The sequence below is a fragment of the Parasteatoda tepidariorum genome, chromosome 4 (genome assembly GCF_982258835.1).
Source record: "Parasteatoda tepidariorum strain Cologne lab strain chromosome 4, Ptep-v5.0, whole genome shotgun sequence".
In the NCBI taxonomy this organism is placed as follows: Eukaryota; Metazoa; Arthropoda; class Arachnida; order Araneae; family Theridiidae; genus Parasteatoda; species Parasteatoda tepidariorum.
In genome coordinates this window covers 60,161,208-60,184,670 of record NC_141758.1, presented here as the reverse complement: position 1 = coordinate 60,184,670, position 23,463 = coordinate 60,161,208, and the positions used below count along the sequence as shown (strand labels likewise).

At 29.9% G+C, this 23,463-nt stretch overlaps 1 protein-coding gene across 1 annotated transcript in view; it reads right to left on the bottom strand.

The window, feature by feature from the left end:
• LOC107443310 (cystine/glutamate transporter) overlaps window positions 1–15,002 on the bottom strand; it is a 56,396-nt gene extending 41,394 nt beyond the window's left edge. The window contains exon 1 of the mRNA XM_016057133.5: window positions 14,306–15,002. Coding sequence (XP_015912619.1) covers window positions 14,306–14,801 — 496 coding nt within the window. The 5' untranslated portion in view covers window positions 14,802–15,002. The remainder of the gene's footprint in view (window positions 1–14,305) is intronic.
• Between the last annotated feature and the right edge of the window lie 8,461 nt (window positions 15,003–23,463).

Genomic DNA, 23,463 nt, shown 5'->3' with positions numbered 1-23,463 from the left:
ATCTTTTATCGTTTTCCAATCATGCGTTAACAATGACAGCATTTTAGTGAATTGTTTAGCATTTTTAATAGCTGTTCAATAAAGTTTAAAAAATGTATAGAATTAATCGAATCAATAACGTCTGCGGTTTTTTTTTTTGTTCCTGTTACAAATGGCGTAGAAACGAAACGAAAAAAAAAAATCAATTTAGTCAACAGTTGAGATAAATAACAAAAAATGGCAACCTATTACGAGAAAACGTTAAGCAACCCTACGAATTGAGCCTGAGATTACGGTTGTCCCTAATTTTCCTACTAGTGATAACTGTATAACGTAAGTTTTATGCGTTTATGTACTGTGATAATAAATCCGTTGTTGTAGAGATTAGTAGAGTTCAATTTGTTTTCTTATAGCTATCATATCTACTGATAAATGATAATTTTTGAAACCTTGAGTTCATAAATTTAATATCACTCCACAAATACTGATTTAATATATTGTATAAAATACGAAACAGCTCATGGATTGATTTCAATGCATCAAAATATATTACTGGAAAGCTTTACACGATTTAAAATTTAACATTCATGTTATTAAGGTAGACACAAAATTTTATCTCTCAACATATGTTTTGTATTAAGGAATTTGGTATATTTAATCAAAATTGTAAGGCATTGTTGAATAAATTATTACTTTGATCACACTTTATTGGTAATAATTAATTGGAAAGTGGTACAGGTGATAAATTGATCTTCTTTTACCGACCTACTTGGTTATTACAAATATTAACCAATTAATTACATTAACAGGGATCTGTTTAGAAGAAATTTGGGTTCGTTTACGGACCCTTCACAAAATATCTTTTCAAAAAACGGACCGTTCACAAAATATTTTAACTTAAAAACAAACCCTTCACAAAATGATTTCTCTTTTAATCGGACCCTTCACAAATTTGTTTATCTTCATTATTGTTTTGCTAATCGAATTATCCCTTCCCAGTGGGGAAAAAAGACTTATTCACATTATTGTTTGCACAAATTCACAAAAGCAGGACCCTGGTTGAAAGAATGTGACTTAACGCTTATTTAATATTCACAAATTACAACTAATTTTTTCACAGTTTTACAAAAACAGGACCTTTCACAAATTGTCTGCACAGACCTCTGATTAATCCTAAAACTGCGTGACAGTGAAATTTATTTTGAACTCATAACTCATTACAACTCCTGGGATGGAGCTCTCGCTTCCCAATGAAGTGACCCAAGTTCGATCCCAGAGTTGGCTGGTCAATTTAAACTCTGCTTCCAGCTCGAACCTACCACCGTGACATAAGATATCCTCAGTGATAGACGGATCGTGGGTTAGAATCCCCTTGTCGTTGGGCTAACCGTGGGAGGTTTACTTAGTGTTCCTCTCCATGTAACGCAAATGCCGGATAGTTTCATCAAAAAGTCCTCCACAAAGGCTAGTTTGTCTTAATACTTGATCCTGGAGTTTCCTTGTCTTTCGGATTGAGTTCAAAATTACAAGGCTGTGGAGTTAAACATTGGTAGTCGTAAACTTAGAATTGGGTCAGCTGTTCAACGTCGGTTATAAAATAAAATAAAATTTCTATTATAAGACTTGCACAACAGCAGTATAACCCCACTGTACGCCATGCTGTTTAAATTTTTAAAAAAATCAAAATTGCTCAAGCATAAAAAAATCTTTATTTGTCAAAAATAGATATTTTTTTACCCACATTTTTAATGATTACATTATCATTTTGAAAATACGGAAAAACTTAAGATATAAATATTAGAAGAAAAAAAACTTCTGCAGCACACGTAATTAAAACTTACGAAAACAATTCTAATAGCAATTATTTGCCAAATTCCCAGAATTTATTAAAATTAAAATTTAAATTGAATAAAATAATTAAAATTTACGGTGCTTAAAATAGAAGGGGAGGAAAATCACGCATTTCGATGGGGAAAAAATATATTAAAATAATTTAAAATATATTTTGATAAAAAAAAAACTACAAAAAATAACAATCCATTTTGCTATTTTTGTGATAGTGGTGAAAATTTTTAAAGGAATACCGTAGATACAGAAATACGAATAATTTTAAAAAGCAACGCAAATTAAAGGATACAGATCCAGAAAAATAAGATTTTCTAGCAATTATTACTTTTATTTACTCTATTTTGTAACAACAGTGTCAAGTAAACTTGATTTCAAATTTACAAAGTTATTTAAGTTTGTTTAATAATCTCACACATGTATTTAAAACAGCAGGAAAAATTCAATCTCGTAAAAATTACAACCTTAGTCTGATTTCCTCTAGCATGGTAGTCGTAAATTATTTGAATAAAATTATCCTTGTTTATTTAAAATATTTCTGTCGCAAAATTATTTCAACATCAGTCTGGATAATGTAAAATTTATGGTTTTAATATTGCTTCATTGGAGCTATTTTAAAACATTTTGTTTTAAAACAGTCCTATTATTCCGTAGGTTTTAGTGCAAGAAATTAAAAATTGTTCTATAGTAAGTGTGCCTTGCGCAAAACAACAAACAGAACATATTAGTTACTTTTGATTGGATTACCGTGTACGAAGATCAAATATCTAAATATGTTTTTCTTTTTTCCGTAGACGAAATATATCCAAAAAAATACAACTTTCTTTGAATAAACATAAAATTTTTGTGACAGATTTAAATTTTTAACCCTCAAAATATGGCCGTTACTGAAATCTTGAAAATATCGTCATCATATTTGAAACAAGAAAACGTTCGGAAATTCTGTAAATTTCTATTTTTGCTTATTTAGCCATATCTCTGAAACTATTAAGGAATCTTAAGAAAGTGTTTGAACACTCGATTAAACAGCTTATTTATTTAAACATAATTTAATTCAAAAAAAAATATTTTTTATAACGATAAAAAAATCATAATTAGGTACAGAATGTTAAATGACAAAAATCTAAATTTTGAACCAAATTTTGAATTGGAATCAGTTAAATACATGGTTAAAAAGGGAAAATTAAAAACACCGACTTTTCTATCAATCAGATTCTATACGCTCAAACTTATTATTATAACATTTCAAATTATGCTGCCTAAAATAGTAAAAATGCGCTGACTAAAATGGGTTGAATCTCAAAACAAAGTTCCTTATTAACGAATCTTGGAACCCAATTTGCAAATTCCTAATTCCCAAATACTAAAAAACCTAAATATAAATTATAAACTCGTCTTGCAAAATAAAAATTTTCCTACCTCAAACTCTTTTAACCCTATTAAATCTACTAAAACTAAATTTTACTACCAATTAAATCTTCTATTAAAAATTTTCTACTACAGAACCTTACAAACAAGAAAGTTCTAACTGTACTGGTTTTAAACATTTTTACGTATCGTTAGTACCGTAGAATATTGACGGTTCATTTTTTTTAGTTTGTTTTCACACTCAGAAAAAATGTAGAAGAATGTATTTAACAAAAAATATTATATAAATCTGCATCTTACTTGAAATATCTTAAAACTAAATGTGAATACATAAAAAATGTGATTCATAATCATGAAGAAGTCTGCGTTAAACTACAAATTCTAAATATCCCTCCAACGTGAAATCTCTGAAAATCGTCTGAGAGAATTACATTTCATTTCATATTTTTCCCCATTTAAAAACGTTTATACGTTTCGGACTCTTGGAAACATAAAGAAGGGAAATGTTGGAAGTTTGTTAATCGCTTCTTAAGGAAAACAAAAGAAAAGTATTTTTCAATAAACAGAAATGAAACTAGAATGACAATACATTAGTATTCAGAACAACACTCCAATCAAGACTAGGTCAGCTTGCTGAAAAAGCGAGAAAAGTAAAATTGCAAGGAAGAAAATGCTACAATTATTTGTTTTTATCTTTTTTTCTTAATGGTAAACCCAACTTACAACCTTAAAAAATTGTTTTGTGAATATGTTTTTATGCCAAATGTTTTAGAATCAAATTTGAGAACATAAAAATAATTTCCTTTATGTTTATCAAAAAACATATATTCATCGTAAAAGTATAAATTGTAATTGTTCCGTCGCGGGAAGTGTAAAGGTTTCTTGTGTCCGAAGAGTTGAGGTAATTTTAAATACATTTTGCGATATGCTGACAATATTTTACGTTATTTATGAGCTAATGATATTTTACCTAATTTATATGCTAACGATATTTTACGTCTTTTATATGCTGACGATATTTTACGTCTTTTATATGCTGACGATATTTTACGTCTTTTATATGCTGACGATATTTTTCTTTTTTTATATGCTGACGATATTTTACGTCTTTTATATGCTGACGATATTTTACGTCTTTTATATAATGACGATATTTTACGTCTTTTATATACTGACGATATTTTACGTCTTTTATATGCTGACGATATTTTACGTCTTTTATATGTTGACGATATTTTACGTCTTTTATATGTTGACGATAGTTTACGTCATTTAACATGCTAGCGAAATTTGGCGTTATGAGTCAAACACAAAAGCATACTTTCGCTGAATACCTTTTTTTCGATGGATTTGAATTGTTGATCCTCAAAATAAGGGAAATAACAGTAATTTGAGAAACATGGTTCAAATAGTTGGGCATGGTCCCAATAGAAAGGAGAGTTGCCAAAACTTTGAAATAGCCATTAGGAGACACAATTTTAACTTTTCTTGCCATATTTCTGACACAATTTAATTTTTCTAATTCTTAATTTAATTTTATAGTTCAGCTTTTTTTTTTTTTTTTTTTGTATTCAAAAATTTCAGAATCAAAATTTTTTACACAAATCCTAAAATTTGTTCAGCCAAAAGCAAGAGAGTTTTAAACAATGCAAATAATAATTTTTAGTGTTTTATTTTTAATAAAATATTTTGAATTGTAAGATATGCAAAGTCTTAAGTTCATTTAAAAGTATTTAAATTTACATGGTCAAATACAAATAATTTACAAATTAAAGACAAATAATTTGTTGAATTATTTAAATTTCAAAATGTCGTATAATTAAAAATTTCATTTCTCAAATAAGATTAGAACAATTCGCTTAAAATTTTGTTATTCGTGATTTGAATGGTATATTTTAAAATTTATATAATTTATTTTACATAATTTAATAGTGGACGAAAAATTTTAAACTTTAACAAATATTTGCATTAGCTTTAAGTGTACAATTTCGACTGATAAAATCAAATATTTGAACGGAATCTGCTACATTTTTCTTGAGAAATAAAAATTTGAAAATTCGACTTCTTTTAAAATTTATTACTTCGTTCGGTTTGTAATTTTAAATTTTATTTAGTTTGGAAGCTACTCTTCAAACTTTTTTTTTCCCATTTTGTTCCCATTTGTTTTTTTTATTTCCCTTTTTGTTGTATTTCCTATTTTGTTTTTGTTTTTATTTCCCATTATAAATATGATGATTAATAACTCAGCCATAAAGCATCATATTTCCCACCACATCGGAAAATTTGCAAAAGAACATACTGTTATAAGGGGCCGTTCAAAAAGTGCGTACACGAAAATGGAGAAATTTTAAACCCCTCCCCCCTTCGTACATTACCGTACATAAGGTCTTACTCCCCCCCCTTAGAGTACGTACATTTTATTAGTCTACCCCCCTTTTTCATAAAAATTAAAATAATTATGTTTGAAATAAAATTAAATATTTACTTAAGGAGGGTGTAGGATAAAGTCAAATTTAAATTTGGTGTATGTTTATAAAGTACGTACTTTGTATAATACCTCCCCCCCCCATCGTACAAAACCGTACATAATAGCAAATCCCCTCCCCCCCTTCGGGATGTACGTACTTTTTGAACGGCCCCTAAGGCTTTTATTTGTATAGTAGCTCTCCCTTAATTGCAAAATAATAATTTAACATTTAAGTCACCATTAATAATATCAATATTTTTAATTTTTATTATTTAAAGAACACATTTTGTGATCATTAAAATTTCAGGTGATCTTCTGTCTTTCAAACGATCAACTACAAACTATAAAACTATCAACTTCACACCAAAGGATTTCAAAATTTTCAAACGATCTTCAATTACTTTAACTTTTATCGGTAGGCTTCAATTCGAACGATCTCAATAATTTCAAACATTCTTTAATTTTTCAAACTTTCTTAACAATTTATTGAAAAAGCTGAAACATTTTTTATGAGCTGTTTCAAAAAGAATGTGATTTTTATTCAGAAGTTACATCCAAAAATTAAAGAGATTGTCTAAAAGTTATAAATGCTAGCGAGAAATTTAAAAAACTACTGAAAAAGAACGGTGGTCCAGACAATTTCAAAAGAATATTATACTAGAGTCCAAAACCTAAGCATAATTCGTAAAATGTGGAAAAACGAGAGATCAAATTGCTCAAAATCAATCTTTGTGAATTATTGTTAGCGAATAGTGTATACGAACAAAATATTTCAGTCGACGTTTTAATGCGTCAAACTTCGGTACAAGTTAAAACGAGTATGAGAACGCTTTTCATGCCTAATAGAAAGCAGGTAGGAGGTTATGTGCAATTGAGTACTTGCAACTCGAGAAGAATACGTGATTAGGAAAACCATGTGATTATAACCATGTGATTGTCACATTTAATTGGATATCTGTAAGCTACGACATGCGTGTGTGTCGAACTTGATTAACTTTTGAATCGAGAAATATCAAAATTTACCAAATATGATGTCACTTGTAGGTATCCAATTGCTGCTCTGAGAATCGAGTTAAACGATCAAAAAGGCCAATAAATGGTACATAAACACCTTCGTTTAAGCTGAAGTTTGAAATATTAGCATTAGAGTTTGTAACAGTAGGAACATTTAATGTTCATTGATGAACTCTAAACACTGATTCTCGTTGGAAAATGCTATTAAGAGGACAAGGAACTAGTTTACACCCAAGGAAGAACACAAAAATAGACACGGAGAGAACACTTCAAATTCATAGAGAGGGGTAAGTATAATACTGTATTACCCTGACCACGCAGACCTCCATCTCTCTGACACTGGGTCTGTTACTGCTAAAAGGTACAGCGGCGAAGTTTTTTAGCCTTACATTACCCTGTTGTGAGGTGCTGTCGATCCTAGACTCATACTTATGAATGATAAATAACGTGTCTTCTCAGTGCTTGCTTTTGGTCGACAACTTTCTTAAAAGTATCCAGCACATGCAAAAGGCTCGCTCACTCCTCTGAATTTAATCCTGTTGAGAATAAGTTCGACATGCTTTGTAGAGAAATTGTAGCCCTTCCGTAGTGATCAAACTCCATTTCAGAATTGAAAAGAACTCGTCGTAAGGCTTGGCACTCTTTGCGGACTCAACTCATCGACACTATCATAGCGCATATGGTAAATCGTTATGCAATATACTACAAGAAGTAGTTGCTAGAGATGAAACAGGCTCAACTCGAGCCAGGGCCCGCCGCAGGTTCGGGCACGTTTATTGAAAAAAGTTTTCAGTCTCGGTCGGGCTCGGATTCGTGATGAAATTTCTTTTAACTTCTTTTAAACAAACGTTTGGTACAATTATTAAGTATAAAAACAATGCAAAATTTATCAATTAATTGTGATAAAACAGTTTTAATAACTTATTTCCATGTTTAGGCAGCAAAGGCCAAATAGCAAGACCGCAAAATTTGGCCTTTATCCAACGTATATCTTGGTCAGACTCGAGCTCTAAGTAATGCTATGTGTCCTATGTGCCTCGGGATGGGATAGAATACGGGATTGGGTTTCCAAAAGCATAACCAAAATCATCTCTACAAGCTACACACCATATTTAACTGCCAAATAACAGTTTTTTTTTTTGTTAAAGTATCTTTTGTAATGTTCACTTATGGTCTAGCCACATTATACTGGCATATCAGGTTTGCTAACAATTTGCTTGAATCTCATTAAATATTCGTATGAAAATCAATTATGCTCAACGTTTGGGCACCAGTGTAAGAAGCAACATGTCGTTTACGCGCAGCCTTTCATTGAAATTTTTATCTTTTATTTCAGTTCTAGAACTTTAATAGTCTTAGAAATTTTAATAGGTCTTTAAAATTCTTTAAACATACAAAAAACTAAAAATATTCGATTTAAGATTCCTACAAAACTGGTTTTTAAAATTCAGCTATTAGATTTAACCTTCATTCAGTAATAATTGAGTTATTATTGCTAGTAAATCAATTTTTAAAAGAAGTAATTATAGTGTTTGTTCGTATACATTTCTTCGTATATAGAAAAAAAAAATTTGAATCAAAATTCGGACTTTTTGTTTTTAAAACAAAAGTAGTTTCATACATTGATTATACATGCAAATATTGTTACATTTAATATTATACACATAGATTTTGTATTTTACTATAAAATAATATAAATTAAATGGCAATGTAAGCGATAATAAAAGATCCCTATTGCTAATAAGCGTTTGTCATTATAATAAATTTTAATTAATCTTATTTTAATATAATAATTTATTATTAATATAATAATTTATTATTAATATAATAATTTATTATTAATATAATAATTTATTATTAACATTATAATTGTGGGGATGCTAGCTGACACAAATAAACGCCTCTACAATCATGATTTATTATTAATATAATATTTTATAAATGAAAAATCAGTATACATTTGCTTAGAAAATAATATAATTCTATATATTTATTTCCTTATTAGTCGCTACGCGAAAGAATAAATAAATAGAAATATGCAGTTTAGTTAACTGGTTAAAATGCTAAACCCTTATAGATGATTATATTTATCAAATTATAATGGAACTGTGGAATGAAACAAATTATAATGGAAATCACTTTTTACAGATAGAAAATATTAAATCTCATTAACTACACTTAAAACAGTTTTCAAACGATATGATGCAATATTTTCGAATTCAATCGCAATCATTACTTGCTATTAAGGTTAGATTTATTTATTTATTTTTTTATGAAAAAAATTACTTGCAATCAACATTACTGATTTTTTGATTTTTTTTCAAAGAAAATAAAAAATTTAATTAGATTGAAATCAGAATTTTTGTCCGATTTTTTTTAATTCTTTCCAGAACTTCAGTTTATAATTACTCAAATTTTAGGAATATAGTTAGAATTAAAATATTATGAAGAATAATTCATAACATTACATTTCAAACTTTACTATTACATTAAAAATTGCTGATCCAATACTTGCTAATGTCAGATTCAAATCTATTGAAAATTGAATAGAACTAGTATTATTAACTACTAAACAGTCTAAAAAAATCACAAAATGAGTTTCACTATTTTTTCGTCAAATTTAAATTTCTCTTAAATAATTGCATTAATCTTTCACTTTGTCCTTAGTTTCTATAAAAAATGTAATAAAAATTATAAGATTTTAAAAATGTCAATTCAAAAGTGCGGTAATTTATTTCACACTAAGCACTTGTGTAATTTTGCTAAATGAAACTTACACTCACAATAAATTTTAAGACTTCAAAAAACATAAGAATAATTAAACTGTCTCATATAAAAATGGTGCTTAAAAATACTATTTCTTTAAAAAATCAGTAGATTCCATTTGATGATTTTTTTTAAAAAATAAATCCCGATTTAAATAAGGTTGATCCAAACCAACGAACCCATTTTTTCCCCATTCCTGCTAACTCATTTCTGCTAAAACGAACTTCCACACTAAAATAGAAATTTATGGTTTGTTATTGTTTCATATGAAGCCTTTCATTTGATAAGGAAGCGGTAAACTTTTAACTCATATTGTAAAAAAAGAAAAATATTTACGCCTCAAGTGAAAGACAACTCAAAACGTGCTACAAAATATAAGAATGTTTATCAAGCCAAGAAGTAAACAAGTAAGAACACTTTTCTTCCGTTCTCCCCTTTGCTTCCACGCTATAAGTTCCGCAGGAAAGCCAACAGGTCGTACATAGCAGGGCTAAAGAGAATACAAGGGCTAGTTCACTCCGCTCTTAGAGCTGAAGCTACGATTTCCCTCCTCATGACGTCACTGTGTCTACAGATCTCGGAGATCGTAAGCAAAGATATGATAACTTTGCATCTTTCTCTTGTGAAAATAAGTTAGACTTTTTCTGGTTATTAGCCTTCAAACTTTGCGTAATTAACACATTATTTCCGTTCATAAACATAGTTAAAAAAAAACTTTCTTGGTTATTATATTAAAAAAATACCATTTTAAACTTATAAAAATGTTTTGCTAGTTGGTGAAAATGACACGATAAATACTTTATTTTAAAAAGTTCAGTTTTAACTTTAAGTATTAAGAAAAATGAAGGCATATATCGACACTTTTTTTATCTACATATTCTTTTATAAAGATAAGTTAAGTTAAATTTAGAATCCCTGATTTTAAAATATGTCGTTAATAGCAATTTGTTCATACTTAATCATTAGGAAACATCAACCTTAAACGCTAATTACTGAAACAAAATAATAATTTAGGTTCATAATGACATCAGAAATTTTACAATTGTTTATAGACATTTAAATTTACGATGATATAATATATAGATATTTAAATTGAAGAGAATATAATTTTTAAAAAAAATCATAAATATTTAGAATAACTACATTAAAAAATATGTTATGAAATTAGGAGAATTTCAACTATATACTATATATTTTATTTATACTTTTTACTTACATTTTAATTTTCTTTGACTTTATCTATTTTTTAATTCTTTTCACCTACCTTTCTTTATGAAGTAGCGAGGCGGTTTCTATTTAGATAATGAATTTTTATAAAAGTTCTTTACGACAGAATAAACGTATTGCGGTTTTATATTAACTGTGTCATTTCGGAATCCATTCTTTACATAGTTGTTCATTTACTTTAGGGAACACGCGAAAAATTATACTTTTTCCTTTTGTTTTAAAACAGAACTTTTGCAAGTTGCAATCGCGCAAACTGGCATTTCGATAATAGTTTTAAATTCTTGTAAATTCACTGCAAAAACTGAGGAAAGTCATTATAGAAAATAACAAATGTCTTAGAATATCTCGCAAGAAGAAATGATCCAATATTAGTTAGAGCTAGTAAGGCCAAACGCTCCGTTCTTGAAGTAAAAGTGCGAGCTTTGCGCCAAAGTGACGTCACTAGAGTGACGTCGGAGGATCGGCGCGGCAAGAGATACTTCAAAGGAGTGAACTAGCCCTTCGTACATAGAGCTTTGTTCGAATTGAGAAATATAGGAGCGGTTCTTAGATATCATTATCATTTATTTGGTCAACTTCTCGATAATCAATTATTTGCTCAATAAACGATAACCACACTTTGGTTATCGTTTAATAACGAAATTTGATTGATCAAATAAATGATGACCACTTTGGTTATCGTTTATTTGGAGAATGGATCACCTTCCTCCTACACAATATCAAACGATATTATTCACAAAAACCCATCCTCTCAATCTAATGAACTTCATTTTACATTTTGCTTAAGCTGAATGCTTTTATTTGAAATTAAATTCATGTAAGTCATTTATCATTAAGCAAATACCTTCAGCATAGCATTTATTTGGTTTATTTAACGATGCTTCGATGACGCTGTTGGTTAAGAATCAGTGGTTGAAGAGCTGGGGTAGCAAATTAGGTCAAGGTGGCTCAGAGAATAGAGCACTCGCATTCTTGGGGTGACCCAGGTTCAAATCCCAACATTAGCTTATTGATAAGAATTCATCTCCCGACTCGCACCGATCTCAGTACAGACGTATAATATTCTCAGTGGGTCAGAATCCCCTTGCCATCGGACTAACCATAGGAGGTTTTAGTGGTTTTCCTCTTCATGTAACGCAAATTCGGGTTAGTTCCATCAAAAAAATGAAGGCAAGTTTGTCTTGATGCTTGATTCAGAAGTTCCCTTTTCTTCTGGAATAGGTTCAAAATTATAAGGCTACGGAGTAGAATATTGAAAGTCGTAAACTTAGAATTACGGTGGCTGTTTAACGTCGATTGAAAAATGTGAAATAAAATAAAATATACGGCGTTTATACACAGTAAGGAGCGCGTTAAATCTGTTGAAGCTGAAAGTCCTGTTGTTGGTTGCGGAATGAAAGTTTAGAAGGAGGAGTACCAGCTCAGGCGCTATCCACTTCACCTGTTCAGGGTCAAAATTATGTGGCATTTCTACCATGACTGTTAAAAAATAGGGCCCTGAAAAGCGTGCTACGGTGCTTGGCCATGGTTGGATGGAGCGTATGTTTGCTCCTTTTCAATAGTTTGATATTTGATGGATACTTACTTGAAAATGATGGATGATTTACTTGAAAAATCAATGTTTTATAAGCATGGATTTTGACTTATATCAACAGTCGAGCACTTTTAACCTCTTAATAATAAATCGCTGAAAATCCATTGCATTATATTTCAGTGGAATTTATAAAATTAAACGTTTTGTTTTAACTATTATATTATTAATAGTATTTCATAGAATAGATTTCTATACTTAATCTTAAATAATTGCCCCATACATACATATAAATGAAATATCACAAATAGCTTCGTTATATTGGTACCTATTATCCGTAGTTATTGTGTTTTAATTTTTATTTTTTGATTCATAAAATTTTAAACGTAAGAACTGACGCTTGGCCACAAACACACAAAGTTCAAAAATTTTTAAATAAATTTTTGTTACTACCCAATTAAATTGCAAACTTTTCATATTGATGTTACAATAAACATCTAATTTATAAAGCAAAATAAATATTACCGGAGAGTTTCGCCCCTACTCTCTTCTGCCCCCGCTCAATCCCCCCGCTCTCTTGCTATCGAAGCTATTGGTTTGCGACAAAATATTTGCCAGACTTTTGAGTATCAGCATTTTTTGTTCAGTGCGACATTTTTTATTCAATTAGGCATTCAAAGAAGTTTTCATGGCAAGCAATAAAGAAGTTTGGAATAACATTAAATGGTAAAATTTTTAATTTACTTAATCTTAAATCTTATTTTTATCTTATCCCTTAAGTTCGTTGCAGTATAGCCTATTCTGGCTTTGGTGCTATTAAAATTTACTCTCTTTGACGCTGCTATTTGGCACTTAATCATATTATATGAAGAAATAAAATTCAGTTTTAGTTCATAGATATTTCAAATATTTTTTTAAAAACAATCGTACATAATACGAATTTAATATTACGATTTAATTTAACATTTTATTTTAAAATTTATCGTTATGCATACACATCTTCAAATCCTGTTGTAAAATTTTAATAGTGATATTATTGATTATTATCAAATTTCCTTTTTCCTTCTAAAATATCTCAAATCATGTTAAATTTATTTTTAATATTAAAACTATATCTTGAAGTTTATTTTATCATTTAATGTGATCAAACTCAGATTTGAGAAACACAATTTAAAAAATTACTGTTTTTCCATTGACTGAAATTTAATATTCAAAAAATGGTTCAAAATATTCAGAAAAAAATTTAATGTTATAAATTGAAAATTCTAATGCTTAATATAAACTGTAAAATAAAGAAATATTGTATTAAAAGATTCAAAACAGTATATTTTCAAATACAACTATAGATAAGCACATGCGAATAAATATTTTAAAACATTTCGTTCATAAATCACATTGTAACAGTATTTTTAATTATGCAAATAAAGATATTTTTCGTCAGAATTTTTGAAAACTTATGCGAATGGAGCTTGAATAGAATATTTCCTCCTAATTATATTCGCAACATATTTACAAATACCAAATATATGATTATTAAATTCGGGTTAATACACCATACGCTTTTCAAATTCATTGATAGTAAACAAAAATGTTTTAAATAATATTTCATCTATTAATTGCACATTTAAAAGAAATGTACGATGTTACATTATCAAATTAAAATAAGTATATTTCAAACTATAACTATCACGCACGTTTAATTATTAAAATTGCTTCTAGAAATAATTTATTCACAACACATGCAAATACTCAATAAAGGTTAGAATGATATATTATATTAAATCTACAGATAACACGATTAAATGCTTAAAAGAATAATCTGAACATATACGGCACTTTAGTAGATTGTTAAAATTATATAATATTCCATTTGTTAATTTCAATAAATATATCTTCGAATTTTAGTGATTCGTTTAAAATATATTCCATTGCTCTTCGTTATATGTGTAAAAAAAACTCGAATGTGAAGTTTTGATGAAAAATATATATCATATTTTATCTTTTACTATTCGTTCCTGACAAATTTTGGTTTTTATCCAAACAATTTTAGAGACGAGATTGATTAAGCCTCTGAGAAAAAAGGAAAAAAATAAGTAAAATTGACTTACACAAACAGATACCAGCCAGTAGCCTCAAAGCCTCATCAGGGGGCTTGCAATTTGGAAAGAATGGATCTAACATGTAATAACCAAATGTAAGAGCCAGTACAGCCTGTACTGCTGGGCGAATGACCAGCAAACCGACCCAAAGATACAAAAAAGCAGTAGCTGGACCAAAAGCCTCCATGAGATAAGCATAATCACCTCCAGATTTTGTTATACAAGTTCCTAATTCGGCAAAACATAAAGCCCCAAACATTGAGAAAATACCACAAGCAGTCCATATTATTAAAGCAACTCCTAAAGAACCAGAATGTTCATACACCCCTTTTGGGGAAATAAAAATCCCCGATCCAATAATTGTTCCCACAATAATTGCCACCCCGTTGGTCAGGGTAATTCTTTTTTTCATTTTCACCTCATCATTTTCAATGCACTCTTCAAGTTCGTTTTTGGAATTGTTGTTCGTCATTTTTAGTTGTTTTCCAGATTTATTGTTCTTCATTTTCCACTAATAAAAAAGCCTCTTTGCTTAACTGATGAAAATAAAAATCAGGAGATCATGTTAATGAAGGAGTAGCGAATAATATCAGGAAGCCATGACTGATTCGGAGATCACACTGAACTGTCAAATCTCTGCAGAGAAATCAGTAGTTTTCAAAACACGCTCCTTACTACGAATTGGAACTAAATCACGGATGCTGGCGGAAGTGATGAGAGAAATTGCGTCAGACTGAGAGATAAAACGCATGCGCAGAACTGTTTGTAGGCGCGGCCTTACGTCATATCCTTTTAATATTAAAATTTCACCTCTTTTTCTACCTCAAATAGAGAAAGTATAACCAGAGAAAGACTTGTTGAATTCACACTCAAAGAAATAATGGTTGATAAGAGAAATATTTAGATTCAATGGAATCGCGTATGGTTAATTTCGCTAATTCTAGTCAAAGCATTAACCTTTAAAGCAGAATTTTTTACCAGTTGAATTAAAATTTAAACGGAAATATAAACGTTTTTATTATTATAGAAAATAAATTTTTTTTCTGGAATAAGTTTGAAATTTATTTACAATTCAGATTGGAAATTTAATATTAATTTACAGAAAATGGCTAGAATACTGTATATAGCTCAAAATATGGAGAGTAAAATCGGAAAAAAATTTTATTTTTTATCCTGCACTAAGAAAACAAGCAATTCTTCAACAACTTCAGTATTATATTTACGAAAAATTAATTCCATTTGCATTAATTTTTTAGAAAGCTTAAATAACAGTGAATATGCTCGAATTTCTGCTGTCACCAAAAACAAGAATCAAAATATATTATTTAGATTAGGTAGACTTAATCTGATTACAGGTTACAAACTTTCGAGTTTTACAAACTGGAATTAGTCTTTCAAATAAGTCATGTATTGAATCATTCTGGCCGGGATAGCCAGATTGACAGGGCGCTGGACTAGAATCCAGCAGGGCGAAGACTCCCCGTGTAGTAAATGGTGACTGGTGCACGTTAAATCTGCCTGGTCATAAAGTCCTCCATTTTTCCATAGCAAATTATACTTCTGGGGGTACTGAATTAGAGATTGATCGTTCTTTGGTTCAGATCAAAATTACGATTTGTGGATGAATGAATGGATGTACTAAAGGATCCGCCTCACAAACGGATGTGATGTATGGGTGTGGCAGAAGTTGAATTCTTGGTCATAGATGGCGCCACTGGAATGCAAAAACAATAGCAACCACTCTTCATTGATGGCCGACGACTACAACATTGAAGCGTTGCATCATTAGAAGTACAGTGCGCAAAAAAAAAAACGAACCGCACTGAATGATTTTTGATCTAATGATCGGATCTAAGCGTTCTAGAACTCAATCTCAAAGGTTCGAGAGGGTGACTTCAAATATGCAAATTAATTAGAACAGACGATATTTCAGGTTACGAAATCAGACACAAAAACGTTCTTTCTCTTCACAAACATACCTTTGACCCCCAAATAACTTAGCCGCAATCTGGGAGCTATGGTCCCTATAGTTCGGTCAGGAGAGCGGCCTAAAGTTTGAACCCCTTAATGTTAATTTCACTTTTGGCATAATCACCCTTTTCTCGAGAACTTCATAGGTGGATTAAAAAAAATTTGTACACAATTGTAAAACTCGGTAATCTAAATTAATTCCCTGTAAAATACAATTTTTAGTAAATATTTAATATTCTTTACTTAATAATAATTTACAGAATTTTAAATTGTAAGGTATACAATTTTTAACATAATTTTAACGAATGCAAATTTAAATGACAAAATACAAAATCAGTTGAATAGTTTCTGATAAATCAAATTTTAAAAAAGTCGTATTTTTAAATTTCAATTTCTCCGAAACTATTGACTAATTTCGCACAAATTTTGTATTTTGACATTTAAAATTGCATTCTTTAAAATGATGCAAGCAATTGTTTACCTTACGACTATTCAACCATTGTTAAATAAATAAGAAAATATTTACTATAATTATTTTGCAAGAAAATATTTTTGGATAACCGATTTTAAATTGTGTGCAGAATTTTTTTTTTTCAACTCGCTTAAAAGTTCTTAAGATATGGTGAAATATGCATTAAGTAAAATTAATATTAAGGGGTTCAAACTTACGATAGCTCTCCTGATAAAACTATAGTGACCATATTCCCCTGATAGTGGCTACCCCCTATATTATTTTTACATCATATGTACCCCCTATATTTTAAAGGTCAGAAATCCAAATCGTTTGAAAAAAAAGTTATGTTTAGTCAGAGAAAGTACATTTTTGTGTCTGATTTCGTAAATTTCAACTTCGTTCGAGCGAATTAATTAGCTTATTTGAAGTTACATTTTCGAACCATCAAGATTGAGTGAACGTGGAAATACGATCATTAGATCCAAAGTTATTAAGGGTGCTCCATTTACTTTTATGCGCACTGTACATTGTTCTTTACAGAACTATTAAAGCCTTCTTTATGCTTCGCTGGAAAAGATTGCAATAAAAAAACTCTTTTTCTTCCAGATTAGCTTTCAAAACTGTTATTGCTTTTTTTGAATTTAAATCAATTAGATCATCCTCTTACTATACTCCTCTTTTTTTGAATACGTAAAACGTCTACTGACGGAACTGAAAAATCAGAGCCAAACACACGAAATACATTTTTTAATTTTTTGTTTTTGATATTTTTTACCGCAAAATTAATTCTGTTAAATTAATTTTGCGGTAAAAGTTCTGATAAAATTGTTAATTCTTTTTGCGATGTATATACATTTCTTTACTAGAATAATGCAATTTTATAACTGTCAAAGATGACCAAACATTTTTTTTACTTAAATGAAGTTTTTAAAAAATCCGAAATTGAATATGAGCTAGTAAAATGTAAATATTATGAATTCTACCTACGTATTTTTATTCGTAAAATACAATATTTTAAAAAGGTAAAAAATATTTTGTTGTCAGAAATGAACTGTGCAGTAAAAATATTTCCTAAAAAGTTAAGGATTGTTTCGAAATTTATAAATAAAAATCCCAATATTAAAAACAATTCCAAACGCAACTTATTTCTTAGGAAAAAAACAATGCGAATTTTTTTTCTTTGTAATTATATTGTTCTAGGAGCATTTTAATTAGCTGTTTTTTACATTTGGTCGACTGTTTTCCGATTCAGACAACTGTTCAATATCTGAAAGGTTAATTGTAATCTGAAAGGTTAATTGGTAGTTTTCCAACACAAATAAAATTTTCTTATCGAACGCACGCAGAATATTTTTGCATTTTAGTTTTTAACGTTTTTTGGAGCAAATAGGAGAAGTGATTTTTTTTTTATTATAAAAGCACTCTTCTACAAAAAAATGTTATCTTAAAACTGTCACGTGCACTCTACATTTTTGACTCCAACAATATTTCTAAGAAATTGAAATACATGTTTTTAAAGCTTTATATGAGCAAGTATTACACAATTTTTATTTATTATACTTACATATTTGAATTTTTAAACACTATATTTAAGTCAGGTTAAAAAAATTCTCAAAAGCCATTATTTATTTCTATTTTATGTTTTTGCTTACATTTCTGAAAAGTTAACGTTTGTTTTCCTCTTTAATTGGGATGGTATAAAAGTATAATTTCAGCCTGTTATTTTCGAAGGAGAAAAAAACATCATAAAATGTTTTCTTTGAGATAACATTCTTCTATGGACATCTAAAAGTAATTATGATCATGAAAAATAAAATAAAAATTTATAATATTTCTCAACAATTATGGCCAGCTTTTATTCTTATTCAGGCCTCTGCGTGAGGGTTGGGTAATAAGACATAACCTCTTTTTTTGCTGCAAATGCATAACTTTTGAGATAGCTAACTTGAATTGTGTTCATAAGCTTATATTAAGAATTTAAATCATAACAAAAACCTATTTTTGAGCCGTGATAACTCAGAGGATAGAGCGTTCGCCTTCCAATGAGGTTAATTGGGTTCGAATCCCAGCGACGAATTCCGCATCCGGCTTGCAGCGATCACAATGCTCACATAAAGTATTTGCAGTGGTAGACAGATCAAGGGTTAGATTCCCTTTGACGTCAGGCTAGCCGTGGGATGTTTTAGTGGTTTTCCTCTCCATGTAATATTTTCCTCTCCATGTTGATGGAACTAATCCACAAATGCGAGTTAGTTCCATCAAAAAGGCCTCCATGAAGGCAAAATTTCTTCCAATTCTTGATCCAGGACTTCCCTTGTCTTCTGGAATGGTCTCAAAATTACCAGGCTACGGAGTTGAACTTAAGTAGTAGTAAACCCTCAATTGGGTCGGCTGTTCAACTGCAATAATAAAAATAAATATTCATTTTCTTTCGATTAAAAGGATTTTCTTTATGTCCACCCTTCAGAAAATGTGTGTTTTCACTAATTTTAGTGTATTAGTAATTTAAATAAATCCCAAATCATCAAGTCTTAAGTATTTTTTTTTTGACTTCAAACTTAAAACTATTCATCTATATTTTTTTTACAGTCTAATTACTCTTATGTATATATATTATTCACTTATTTTTATATCAAATTACATAATTATTTTATATTCTAACTAATTTCTTTTACTGCCAGAGCTATACTAAAGAAAAAGAGCTTATGGCAATGATCTGGAATTCAATCTCAAAGATCATCCGAAAACAACGCTAGCGTATGTGAGCTCTACACAACCACCATTTAGACCAGAGGGCATATGGTAACACTAATCGCCCAAACTCCACATCACGCTCCCTAACCACCCAACCATCCATGCGCATTGCATTACATAAAATTCAGAACCACTACACTTAGAGATTGTTGTGTATCTGAGCTCCAAAAATAGTAGTAACTACTTTACTAGGTTCCGCTGCATATTTACCTGGTTCTACTTCAGCTAGGTTCTACTTTACTTGGTTTATTTGATTTCACTACACCAAAACCCAAACAAAGTTCCTGATACTATGAAACATCTAGAATGCTCTCTTACTGAAAAGTAGCTGCTACCAATCATCATATTTGTTATTTGGTACCACTAAACGCCTGGTTTCTTAGGACAGGACGCCGTCAGCTGGAAATCAGCGCTTACCTCTGATTGGTCCATTTCCGAGTTTGAAAGTATACGTCATCGAACGCTCATCTTGAACTACAATTGCCGTCCAACTCAACTGCAGTTGGATTACAACGTGACGTTAACCACAGAAGCAATGGCGGACAACATCCAACTGCACATTGAAATCAGCCAAGATTTTGATTTTGACATTAAACATAGCTTCTTCATTAAACATAGCACTCTTCATTTAGCTCAGCTATAATGCGTTTTTTCTTGGACAAAGTCATTATTTGTACTCTAAAACACTGGTCGACAATAACAAAATCAATACAAATTCAAAATAAATATTTGTTTACGTTATTAACACATGAGCAATGAGAGATAATGTCTGCGTTGGACCGACTGCTCAGGCTGAGCTAACAAAAAAGTATTTTTTTGGCGTCAGCTCTACGTCAACTTTCCGCTGACGCCCAGATAAGGTGCTAATTCTAAAAAACCAGGTCTTGAGCTAACAAACCAGTATTTTGTTGGCGTCAGCGGGACGTTGACGTCCCGCTGACGCTCAGATAAGGCGCTTGTCCTAAGAAAGCAGACCTTAAAATTCCTAATTACAGTAAGATATGATACACATAAGAATCAGTAAAGTTATTTTCACGAGACAATATTAAAAAAAATTAGTATTTAGGTTGCATACAAAATAACGTAAATTTGTAAATTTAACATATTCGTAGCAAAGAAAATATTAAGACAAATTTGGAACAGAGCAGGTGTTGATCCAAGTTGTACTTATAAAATTATCTAATACAGTTTACAAAGAACAATAACAATTAACAGGGAACAGTCACAATTGAAATATAAATATCTTTATTACACAACTGAAACATACATACATATTTTAACCGGAAAACTTTAGGTTCTGTAGATGAAAAGAAGTTTGTAAATTTAACATATGCGCAACAAAGAAAATATTAAGACAATTTGTAACAGAGCTGGACTTGATAGAAATTATACATTATAAAATTATTTAATACAGTTTACAAAGAACAATAACAATTAACAGAGAACAGTCGCAATTGAAATATAAATATCTTTATTACACAACTAAAACATACATACATATTTTAGTCGGGAAGCTTTAGATACTGTAAATGAAAAGCAGCATTGAAGATAGCCGTAGACGCTTTCCAACTCGTTAGCGATTGTAAAAAATTACAGGCGAAATCAAAACGCTTCAACATTGAAGTTTTCGGAAGCGAAAATATTTAACGTATGGTGTGAAGGCGAGATCTTGGTGTAAACGTTTTGCTTTTTAGTTGCCATGATTTTCATACACTCCTTAAATTGTATACTAAAGCTCAATATGGTGCTAACTTGAAAAAATATGTTTCTTCACACAATTTTTATGGTTGCTTGACATCAAATTCGGAGAGCTATTGCATCATAATTTTTCTAGTTTAAAATTTCGTCAGTGTGTAAAGGGTGAAAGGGTCAATTTCAGCCCCCAATCCTAAAAATCGTTCGATCGTTCAAAAATTTCAAATACCTAGTTCGGGAGAGACATTTGAAAAATTGAATTTTTTCATTGGTAGCTATTGTTTCCATATCAACTAGTCTTTGATAAAAAGTAAACTACAGACAGTTCTGCTTTTTTTCTAAATATTTTAAGGATAACATCAGTGATGTTTTTAAGCCTTTAGCTCTCATTAAAGAAGGAGTTTAATGCACATTCTTTAACATTTAATTACTTCTTATTCGTTACGTCAATGATCAACGTGAATGTGGTAGCAAAGGTGTTTTATGTCAGCAAATAAGTATTTTTAAAATTGTATGGAACCACTTGTTTACTTTGTTTATATTTAAGCTTTAAAAAGGTGTTTTTAAAAATTTAAATTTATGTTTGGAATAATAAAAAATTAAGCACTGAAAAGCAAAATTAGAGAAATGGTACTAATTAGCTTAGGAGAAACGTAAAAAAATATCAGCATACTATAATTGATGCCAATGCTGCTTAATTAATTTTATTAATAGGAGTCAAGTTATATGAAATAAACAAAAAAAATAAGCTATGTACTAAAAAGCAAAATTAACAAAGAAATGGTATACTAATTCGCATAGAAGAAAAGTAAAAAATCGCCATACTATTTTTGATATCAATAATACTCACTTAATTTCGGCAATAGTTATTAATTGAAATTAAAAATAATCTATGTTCTTTATGAAACAAAATTAATGAAGAAATGGTATTTATTCGCTTAGAAGAGACATAAAAAATCGTTTTGCTATTATTGACGCCAATTATGCTTATTTAATTTTGATAATAGGCACTACTGGTATGATGGTAATTGGTGAAGTTTTAATAGGTAATATAAAAAAATACCAATATAAGCACAATGCATTATATAAGTATACTTGATACCTAATAAAACAATATCAATTTAGGGCAGTTTCGGTATGGATACTATGGAAAGAGTTTGAGAAAATCCTTTTTGGTAGTAAATGTTTACTTTCAAGAATGCTTTCATGAGTTTTACTTTCATGTGTTTCACGAGCAACAGCATCATCCCAAATGATACTGAATGCAGTTAATATTTACGGACAATTTCGATGGGAAGAACTACTAAAAACGTATATTCATGAATCTAATAACGTAAAGCTACCGGGAAGTACAAAATATAATAATGAAAAAATATTATAATTTATTCTTTGCTAATTGTGTTGGTTTATGTCTTTCAGTGTTGTATATGATTTTTGTTGAGTTGTTAAATGCTGATTTATTAATTATTTACTTTTTTACCCATACGAAGAACGGATATCTAGCTAGAATTTTTATAAATCGAAGGAAATATATATGTGGAAAAAACTCGATTAAAAATTATTCAGACAGCAATTTAAGTTCCGCAAATATAACAAATAAGAAAAAACGAGATACTGATGTTTTTATTTCCTATGAGCTGCACAATCAGTCTTCCCGATGAGCAGACCTAGTGCGTTCTCCAGAAGTGGTATCTACTCTTTCAAGACCACCACAATGGGTGAGATACCGTTGGCCATGTTAATTTGGACGTCTAGTTTCTGCCACACTAGATGGCAGCACCGAGACTTTATTTGGATGCTAAAGTGCACTAGGAATTTAATTTTGCCGGAAATGTCAAGAGCCAATACGGCACTCCAGTGATCTTTTACATGCCGCATAATCATACGACATGGCCACTGAGGATTTTCTGCATCCCGAAAATCCGGTGTCTGGGCCGGGGATCGAACCCGCAGACCTGGGCTCAGAAGGCCGACGACAAACCAACTGCGCCACCCAGATACTGATGTTAAAGTTTTATTTTATTTTGTTAACACTAAGAAGCTGTATTCTTAAGTTACGTAAAAAAATATTTTTTTAAGCGTTTCCAATTTGATTTTCTAAAAGTATATTAAAAAGACACTACAAAGTATTGAAATTTGCAGCATTTATTATTTTTTTTAAGTGTATTATTTTTTTTTCATTAAATCTGAAATAAATTTTATGATTCTATAAATTATATAAACTTCATATAATTTAATCAGTTATTTTATGGAACAATTGCTGAAAATTTATAAATGACAATTGCTTAATTGG